The sequence below is a fragment of the Apodemus sylvaticus genome, chromosome 7 (assembly GCF_947179515.1).
Source record: "Apodemus sylvaticus chromosome 7, mApoSyl1.1, whole genome shotgun sequence".
NCBI lineage: Eukaryota > Metazoa > Chordata > Mammalia > Rodentia > Muridae > Apodemus > Apodemus sylvaticus.
In genome coordinates this window covers 304,571-315,293 of record NC_067478.1, presented here as the reverse complement: position 1 = coordinate 315,293, position 10,723 = coordinate 304,571, and the positions used below count along the sequence as shown (strand labels likewise).

The 10,723-nt window shown below is 38.6% G+C and overlaps 1 protein-coding gene across 1 annotated transcript; it reads right to left on the bottom strand.

The window, feature by feature from the left end:
* Positions 1–274: 274 nt before the first annotated feature.
* LOC127688329 (C-C chemokine receptor type 1) lies at positions 275–8,974 on the bottom strand. The gene is made up of 2 exons (XM_052186853.1): positions 8,545–8,974; positions 275–4,829 (listed from the first exon to the last, which is right to left on the bottom strand). Exon 2 carries the CDS (start codon positions 4,760–4,762, stop codon positions 3,695–3,697), a length of 1,068 nt encoding a protein of 355 aa, XP_052042813.1. The 5' UTR covers positions 4,763–4,829; positions 8,545–8,974; the 3' UTR covers positions 275–3,694.
* Between the last annotated feature and the right edge of the window lie 1,749 nt (positions 8,975–10,723).

Sequence of the window (10,723 nt, the reverse complement as noted above, 5' to 3'; positions counted from 1 at the left end):
AGTAATACCTTGTCCAGCATTGGTGGGAGGAGAGGTCCTTGGTCTTATGAAGGCTGGATAGATGCCCCAGCATGGGGAAATCCAGGGGAGGTAGGTGGGAGTGGGCTGGGTGGAGGGGCATCTTCTTGGAGGCAGGGAGAGTGAGGATGGATTTTGGGTGTTCTGGGAGGGGGTGACCAGGAAAGGGTATAGTATTTGAAATGTAAGTAAAGAATATATTCACTAAAAAAAAAAAAAAAAAAAAAAAAAAAAAAAAAAAAAAAAAGAACCGGGTTGGATGCCAGAAGACTGCAAAACTATATGGAGCAATTTGTAGAGCCAGGCACACAGGCACTCAGTGTTACTTCCTTATCTTTATTTATTTATTCATCCTCAATTTCAGTATTTAATATTAGAACAATGAAAATTATAAATAGCTATTTCCTTTTAGAATATTCTCCTGGTACATTGCCTACATATCTGGAACCATTGGTAGGAGAATTATTTATATTAAAGGCAATGAAGTAGCACGGTAGAATGTTGAGATGTTAAAAGGATTCTCTCTTTTTTTTCTTTACAAAGCTATCTTTCTATTAATTAACCAGCGAGGATAAAACAAGATGTACTAAAATAAAAGCTCCAAACAAAACAAGACAAAACTAAAGAAATAAAATATCTACCATGCCTGGAGAAAAAAAAAAGGTAGTGTTTTAATATTACTTGATAGGATCATCCCAAGTTTCTTTTTCCTATCCCTCTACCAAGTTCATGCACACTCCTCACAGTTAGTCTGTTTCCAGCCCAGGATATTTCAAGCGGATCTACATTCTGTTTCTATATTTGCCTTCTGGACTTTGCACATGAATGAAATCATGTAAGAGGTGGTTTCTTGAGGCTGAATCCTTTCACATAGCATGATGGTTCTGAGGCTCTCTTACCATAAAAGATGCTAGTATTTTGCTGTCTTTTTCTATGTTTGTTTTGATACAGAGTTTTTGTGTAACAGCCTTGGCTATCCTGGAATTCACTTTGTAGACCAGGCTGGCCTCGAAGTGGCCACCTGCCTCTGTCTCCCTAGTGCCTCGATTATGGTGCTTGCTACCATACTAGCTTATTTTGCTGCCTCCATAGGATACTTGCCACTCTTGCGTAAGACTTGGGTTTGGTTTCCAGCACCTACACGCTAGCCCAACAGTCTATAACTCTGGTTCCTGTCAATCTGATATCATTTTTGGCCTCTATGGGCACCAGGCACACCTGTTGTGTACACACACACACACACACACACATATATATGAAGGCAAATACTCACACATAAAAATAATGTTGAAGAACAACTCCACTTAGCAGATACACATTTTTTTCTATTTACCAGTTGATAGATATGTCTAAATAGAGATATAAATAGCTAATTTTTGATTTATGACAGTGATCACAGGCAAATTTTGTGGGGGAGGGGCATGCTTTTTATTCTCTTGGATATTCTTGAGAAGTGGAATTGTTAAGTTAATTTTTAACATCTTCAGGAAAATAAATTGCTTCCTAAAGTTGTTGCCTCATTTTACAACACTACCAACAGCATTTGAGGTTTTTATCTCCATACCCTTGTTCACATTTATTTATGTATGATGTATGTCTCATAGTAATTCCGCTGAGTATAAAAAGCAATGTGACTGTGGTTTTTGTGACTTTATTTCTCTAATAAGAAATACAAAATACATTTTAATATTTCTTCAGTCATTTATCTACTTTCTGCAGTGAAATATGTGGGTCTCTTTGTACTTTTGTGGTTAGGCTGTTTGTTTTCTTACTACTGAGCTGTATGAGCTCTTTATAAATGCTGAATATGTCTTATATCAGACTATATTTTTTAAGTATTTTCTTTCATTTTATTCCTTGTCTTCTAATTTTCTTAATGGTATCTTTGAAATGGAAAAGTTGTAAATGTTGAAAAAAATCTTTTTATTAAGGTTCCTTTTTCCATTTATGAACCATGTTTTTGTTGTTTGTTTAACAACTCTTTAAACAAATATTTAAAGACATGGGGATGTCGTTCAGCTGGTGAAGTACTTGCTTTGAAAGCACAAGGACCTGAATTTGATTTTCACCAGCCCTCTTAAAAACATCTAGGTGTGGTGGCATTCACTTGTAATTCTTGGGACTCATTGGCCTAATAAACACTGCCATGCCTGTAACTACTGGGAGTCTTCACTTTGATATGGTTTGGGGTTGTTTCCAAGGACTCATGTAGATGGCTTGATTCTCAGTGTATGGGTGATGACACTTTTAACATCACTGAGCCAAGTTTGAGGTGATTATATTATTAGGGATATTATTCTTTAAAGGAACTAAGACATTCTCAGAGGACCTGTGGTGATCCCCACAAGAGACAGGCCCCTTTAGTTCTTCAGATTCCTGCTACTCCATGTGATTTTTGCCTTCTTGCTTATGCTCAGATCATGAAGTCTAGACCGATGGAGCTCTTATGGGAGCTGAACAGACTGTTTTGCTGAGTCTCCAAAGCTTCAAGCTAAACAAACCTTTATTTTTATAAAGTATTGGCTTTGGAGATTTTATTATAGCAGAGGAAAATGGATTGATACATTCCTTTAGTTTGTTCTTGTCATATATAAAATATGGGCCAAAAGAATCCTATATTTTTTGCATTAATTTATTTGTGTGTATGTCTCCATATGTGTGCACATATTGAGATCAGAGGACTATTTGTTAGAGTCAGTTTTCTCCTTTTCATCATGTAGGCTCCTAAAATTGAACTCAGGTTGTTATCTTGGTAGTAAGTGCCTTTTCCAGTGAGCCATTTTGCCAGATTTTTATTTTCCATTTTAATCTAATAATATTATGAACATATTCCCCAATCAAAATTTTCTTTAAGGTATACCATATTGACTGACATTTACTATTTCTGAAATTATTAAACTATATGACATTTCAATAGCATTTGTTAACATCACTCTAAAATTGACTACTTAGCTTTTGAGTATTGAACTTTCCAAATTCCTTTTCAGAAATATTACACAAATTTACATTTGTATCAAACTACAAGTCAGTGACTGTTTTTGACATTTCTGAACCTGTACTGTGACTTTTCATTAGTAAAATGAAATGTTTATTCACCACTTTTAGCATCCAAAAGAACTTTTATATTTTAATAGTTATTTCCTTGTGATCAGTATTTTCACATCAATGCTACTGCATTTATTCTGTGATTTATTTGTATCTTTACAAATTATTTAAAATAAATGAATAGAAAAACTTTAGTTTGTTGCAGTTTTAATTATTTTGACATAACATCTTATATTTTATGTCAAGATGCAAGTATGCAAAATTCTTCTCTATTACAATGCTTTAACATTTTCTCAGAATATCACATCATTAGGAGTTGAGTTCAGTAAAAGTAGTGGCTTTGTTTTTAAATTAATAACTACAAATCTTATCTCATGTAGGGCCCACGCCGCTTATTGCCACCATTATTCCAGTTTCTAGAATGCCCCACTTTGTTTATTCATCTCCTTTCTAACAGAGAGATGTTCAAGGAAACAATTAACCATTAGCTTATACCTAAGCTACCTCCAAGTTCCCTTTGACCATACAAGATTGGGAATCCTCACTGTAAGAACTGTCAGTATCTGTCTTGGAGAGCTATATACTATCACCTCAGTATCTTCTAGACCTTTGTTGACACATAGGGTCTGAATCAGAAGCCAGCAGAGAGCTCGTGTTCTCCTGTGGATGGAGATATGGAGCTGGTTCTTTCTAGTTGGTCCACAGAGAGGAAGGGCAGCCATTTTGCCAGTGGTATCGACACATGCCTTTGAAACAGCTGTCGAAGATATTTCCAGAACCGTTCACCCACAAAGACATAAATGATTGGGTTGACACAACAGTGGGTGTAGGCAATCACCTCAGTCACCTGCATGGCCAGGTCAAGCTGCTTGCTCTGCTCACACTGATTGGTGAATAGAGCATCTTGGAAAGCAGAAACAAATACTGTCAGATTGTAGGGGGTCCAGAGGAGGAAGAATAGAAGTGTAACAGCAAATATCAGACGCACAGCTTTGGCCTTCTTCTCATTGGGTCGTCTGAGCAGAATTCTGATGATCCCCGCATAGCAGATTATCATGACTAACAGAGGCAAAATTAGTCCAAGGAGGTTTAGCTTTAGAGCCTGAAACCTCTTCCACTGTTTCAGGCTCTCGTAGGGGTAGTGAGGGCTACAGGTATGGTGAGTGAACTCCCTCTGGACCTTGAAAAAGTATAAGGCAGGAATAGAAGCTAAGATGGCTAGGACCCAGGTGATAATACTGGTGATGATGCCAAAAGTGACAGTTCTGGCCCTCAGGGCAAATACTGCATGGACAATGGCCAGGTACCTGTCAATTGTCAGCAGGATGATAAAGAAGATCTCACTGTATAAGCCTATGTAATAAAACCCAGAGAGAAGCTTGCACATGGCATCACCAAAAACCCAGTTGTCTTTCAACTTGTAGTCAATCCAGAAAGGTAAAGTGAAAAGGAAGACCAGATCAGAGACAGCCAGGTTGAACAGGTAGATGCTGGTCATGCTTTGAAGCCTCTTATGCTGCATGAGCACCAGAATCACCAGGATATTGCCTACCACTCCAGTGATGAACACGAGAGAGTACAAGGGAGGCAGGAGTCCAGCCCCAAAGGCTCTTACAGCAGTCTTTTGGCATGGAGTGTAGTCCCCATAGTCATAGTCTGTGGTTGTGAGGTAGGTTTCTGTGATATCTGAAATCTCCATCCTTTGGTGAGGAATTGATCAGGAACAATAGCTTCTGAATTTATTTTTCTGTTAAAGACACTGAGTCCTGGGCAATAAAGACAAGACAATGGTTATATTTCCTTAATAAACTGCTCATTGATACTTAGTGATTACCAAATCCTAGGAATGAAATGAAGGGTAAGGAGCCAGTGAATTTTCTACTCACATGGACCTTGTAGACTAAAAGGGCCACAGAACAAACAAGTGTGTGTGTGTGTGTGTGTGTGTGTGTGTGTTTGTAATTCATTCAATTATTTTAAGAGTGACTGTGTAAGGAGCTCATTGGACCAAACACATATGAAGATTTTATCTCACTATTCTAACTAAAGATTTCATATCAACCACAAATAGCTGATTTTGGTCTTAATGCTCAACATTTATTAAGTGAGCAAATTGTTCCCTTTTAGAAGTGATGAAACAGGTACAAATTTCCACAGGATACTGCATTGTGTGCAAGACCTTAGAAACAATGACACAGAGCTACAGATTGCTTGGGTTACCAAAATGTAGCACAAGACACAGAATGAGAGCTGAAGTAGAAATCTATGAGTGTGATGTTAAATTCCAGCTCTGAAATGATTGTACTCTCCTGCCTCTAAGCACAGCACTGGCCGTGCCACGGTTGTCTCCATGAAAGCTCTGGGGAGGAGGGCAGTCATGGATGAAAACAAAAAGTTCACAGCTATGCAAAGTTGTTATGTTTTCTGTTATTCAAGAGTCTACAAGATTGTATTTTCAGGTGTATTGAAACAATCATCTTAGTTAATGCAAAAATCATGGTATTCCAAGATCAGCACAGCTGATACAGCAAATTCTTAGTAGGACAACTTTCACTGTAAGTTGAGACACAAGGTACCAGGTTGGTTGTTTGGTTTAGGCTGATCCTTGTCACAAGGCCTTTATATGGTATAGGCAGATTTACAGTTAACTAAACAGCCCTAGTGAGCACCATGAGACAGCAGGGAGGAGGGCATGACCTGGAGACAGAAATGGAAAAACTGGCTTAGGGAGTAAGAGCTGCCTGTATCCAACAGGTGACAGCACAAAGGATCTAGATAGAAATGGAGACTCTGCTGAAATGGGCTCTGAGTTATTGTTTATTAGTATTAGTATTAAATTAAATCAGAATTGCTTTGAAATAAACAAAGGACCAATAGATAGCTTTCCACTGTAGGATTTCTTCCACATCATGTACACTTTACATGAATTCTCTCCAGTTAGCTATTTGAAGAATCCCTCAAAAGGGGAAATATAGCTATGTGACCTCAGATGAATCTATTTCTTTGGGTCTAAGTTCCTCATCTAGAACAGGGGAGATTAATGAATGATTACCTTGCAAAGATGCTATGAAGCAATGTGAAAAGTATCCTTTTATCCCCAGACAGTGAATATCAGGGACCTGGCTATCATGCAGTGGTCCTGTTCTAACGCCTGCCATTAGCAGATGTTCTGACTGCAATGTCAGTATCCCTTCTCTCCTTACTGGGCTTCTTCATAGGTAACATAGAAAGTGATTTTTCTTGATTGTCAAAGACAGTTCTTCCATGTAAATCATGCTTTGAAATCTCTAGAAAGCTTGTCTCACAGAATTAGAAAGTCAAGTAGTGGTTACAGAGTCTGAGGAGAGTCTGGAAGAAGGGAGGAAGGAGTTTGGAAGGAGAGAGAACAGTAAACAGGACAGGGCTGAAACTGGACAACACAGCTCTTCTCATGCACTATAGTACAGCAAAGTGACTATTATTGATAAGACATATTCAAATATTTTAAAACAGCTAAGGTAGATTTTTGAGGTATCCAGGGTTGACTTCCCATTACTCTGACTACCATTACGCACTGAAAAGTCCCCTGTATCCCTTAAATATGCAGAAGTGGAAGATGTGAAATAAAACCTAAAAAATAAGTAACATAAAGTAAAATTTTCAGTATGCTGTTATTGACCAGAGTTTTAGTATTTGACCCTAATACATATCAGTTAATTATGCTGCATCTGCTCTAGCAATCCTGTGATCACCCTGGGCTTTTACTATTTTCCCTTCTGGGGTCTTTAGTAAATGTTTCCTAATTACAAAGTCTGTTCTGGAGCAGTAGTCTTTGAACAGTAAGGCAAATGGCAAAAAGGGGGAACTATTCTGCTGAAGTGTCAAGAGGGGTCCCTTCATTTCCTATAGGGTCTGTCCCTGTGGTCACTCCTCCATGTCTTCCCTGTCAGCTCTCACTAGGGAAACTTGGCTGGCAGTCAGGAATGATCGAGGCAGGGATTTCTGCTTCCTGCTACTCATGATAGTGCTGAAGAGGGCAGACATTCAGCTTGGCAATCAGGACTTCTAGATAGGCTGACAGCTCTAGGACAGAGTCAGCAGAAGTTGAGGAGCAATGTCATGTGGGACAAGGTGGTCTTCAAGAGCCCAGTCCCTGGGGCACTGTAACCCAGGTGAAGACAGGTTGAATTCAGCACTGTCAGGTGCTATGATTAACAGTCACCTGCTTACTGAGAGACCCCAGCTCTATCTGTTCTCCCTAAATTGTCAGGTTGTAGCAGTTCCAGGGCACACTGCTGCTAAGGAGACATGACCTGGACTGTGGTTGGAGGAGAAACCAAAGATCCTTTTTGTTATTGACCTTCCCAGGCCTGTGAATAGTTTCTTGAATAGAAGTCTGCCCCAGGTCCCTTGCACAGTGCTCATGTAGATCCCTAGAATCTGGACTCTACTAGTGTCCTGAAGCCTGTTCATTTGTGAAGTGTCTGGGAAGAGGTGATAAGAAGTACCCAGGCCCAAGGTGAAGCCAGACACTTGTTGTCTCCTAAGAGTCAGTTGTGTGCCTCTCGTTCCCTCTCTGCACAACATGTGGACAATTTGCAACTGTCTACCATAGAAATCAACAACCATTACCAACCATGTTTCTCCATTTTAGGGAGAGGCCAGTTTTGTGCACCTTATAGAAATTCTCTACCCAGGCCTTTTTGATTGAATAACCCAGACCTATCTCTCTTTCATCTCAATGTAAGGCCATTGATACATATTTCCTACAGAATCCTAGAGCTTCTTGCTGTTTGTTATGCAGAGGCAAACAACAGTTTGAAACAATAGTTTGAAAATCTATGGTTGTCCCTTCTCTCTCCAACTCATGGAATGAAAGGCAAAATAGGCATTGTTAGTGTCAGTCCTACACATCTCTTTTCAGCATAAAACCAACATACATAGTGATAGAATACAACAATTGCATCCCAAAATTCCATCTATCTGCTGCTTCTTGATGGTTAATTTCCTCCTCCTCTAAGACATTAATCCCATTTTTGTAATTTTAGTTGTAATCTTAAGAAATTGCTCCAGAATTTTGTCACTCTTGCATTTGCAATGATTTTTCTTACTAACATATATTCTTTTGCTACCATTTCTTTATATGCTGTATTTTGTTGTCCTTTGTGGAAGTTTCACAAGGATAACTTTAAAAATAACTTTCCATGAAGGTATTTCTTGTCTCTTCATATTGGTTTATTCTCTTAATTAATCATCAACAACAAATTCCTCAATATTACTGTCTAGAAAAAGTTTTATTCCTGACCATCCAGCCTTAATAATGTGTCCAGCATCATCAGCACTTCCCAAGTATTAACTGCTTTACAGATGCAACAATGGGCTACAAAACTTCTGTCTGCTTATCAATGCATTGTCCAATATTGAGGATCCCTGAACTGCTCTCATGACTTAAGATTGCCTTTCACAGTAACTGACAGCATAGAAATTACAAACATCACTTACTGTGTTTGCAGAGTACTTTGTCCACACAGACTTTCTTTCTGGGTCTTTGAGGATCTTTTTGAATTCAAGGTTCAAGGTCCCAACCTAGTAGGAAGTTCTTGGCTTCCTGTGTGATGATGGAGATTGGACACTGGTTTTATAGTCTTTCAGAATGACAAGAATGGTGTAAAGTTCTTCTTTTTTATGGTTGGCTGCCTATGAAGCACCACAGAGCTCACCAGTGGCCAATTCCTGGGGTCCAAGTTCACTAAAGTTGTTTTGTCTGTCCTCTCTGCTTTAGTTCCAGTAAAGTTCCAATCTTCTCAGAGGTAACTCTGCCTTATAAGGACTGTGTACGAAGGTGTTGGATGGAGTTGAGTTCGACTGTGTGTGACAATGAGCTGTTCCTAGGACTCATGGAGCAATTGATGTGTGTGGGTGTGTAAATGTAGGGCTAGTCATAGAGGTCTTGTGGTCAGTGAGGAGCCTCCCCTTGTAAAGATTGCAAATGGAAAGGTCTAAAGCAGAACTCATATCCTGTTCCTCAAAATCATCTAGCTGATGAATGAGGACCTAGAGAGGCATCGCCTCGCTTTAGGGTTCTATATCTAAATTATTTCTATTTGTACTCTAACTGCTCCCCATACCTCTCTTCTGCTCCCAAATCCTTTCCCCACCAAACCTCAAGGAATGCTTTTTTCTCAAGGATATCTGCATGAGAGAGCATGATATAGGCTGCTTCCCCTTCTTTTTCTGGTATGTTTGGTGTTACATGCTTTTAATCTTAGCATTAAAGAGGCAGAGGCATGAGGATTTTTGTGAGATGCAGGACAGCCTGGTCTACATAGTGAGTTCCAGGATAGCCAGGACTACATAGTAACATTTATCTCAAGAAAAATGAACAAATAATGAAATCATACAAAAAACCCACTGGATATTTTCAGTGTAACATGGCTGTAGAATTCCCTTCACTTCTTGATACTTTTGGTTTATGTATGCATTGGCCAAACATGGTCACATGAGTGCAAAGCCCAGCTCCTTTCTATACCTCTTTGAATCTTGGGTTCAATCTGCCAAATGAGAACACTGTCCACTTTGACTGCTGGCAGGAGCATGAGGTAGAATGCATGAAGAGCATCAGAGGGTCCTGCTCAACAATAAAGAAGCCAGAAATATGTATTGGGAAAAATACAGTGCTTGTTTTCAACAAATGGTGCTTGTCAAAGTGAACATCTGCATCTAGAAGAATGCAAATAGATCTATACTTCTCATCCTGTATTAAAAATTCAACTTCAAATATTTTAAAAACCTCAACATCAGACCGGATACATTGTGATAGAAAAGTGGGAAATAGGTTGAACACACTGGCACAGGAAAAACCTTCCTAAACAGAAGGTGAACCACAGGTACTAAGAACAACAATTAGCAAACAGGACTTCATTGAATTGAAACGCTTCTATAAAGCAAAGGACACCATCATTTTTTTTTTAAGTGGCAGTCTACAACATTGGAATTTTTAACTAGTTACACATCCTACAGAGGTCTACTATCCAAAATATATAAAGAACTCAATAAAATGAGGCACCAAGAAAGCAAATAACCCAGTTTAAAAATATGATACAAATGTAAACAGAATTTTCTAAAGGAGAAACTGAAGTGACTGAGAAACACTTAAAAGAATGTATCTTTAGCCACCATTAGCCATCAGGGAAATGCAAATAAAACCACTTTGAGATTTCATTTTACACCAGTAAGAATGGCTCAGATTAATAAAACAAATGACAACTCATGCTGCTGAGTATGTGAGTAAGAAGAACTCTCTTCCATTGCTGGTAGAAGGGCAAAAACTTGTATAACCACAATGGAAATCAGTGTGGTGGTTTCTCAGGAATCTGGGAATCAATCTTTCTCATGATTCAACTATACTACTCTTGGACATATACCTAAAGAACTCTACATCATATTACAAAGATACTTGCTCAGCCATGCTCATTACTGCTCTATTCATAATAGCCAGAAATAGAAACAACTTAGATGTCCATCAACACATAAATGGATAAAGAAAATGTGATAAATTTATACACTACGACATTCTGAAAATCTGCTAATAAAAATGAAAATTTCAGCTAGAAGGAGCTAGAAAAAATCATCCTGAGTGAGGTAACACATACAAAGACAAATATGGTAGGTATTCACTTAT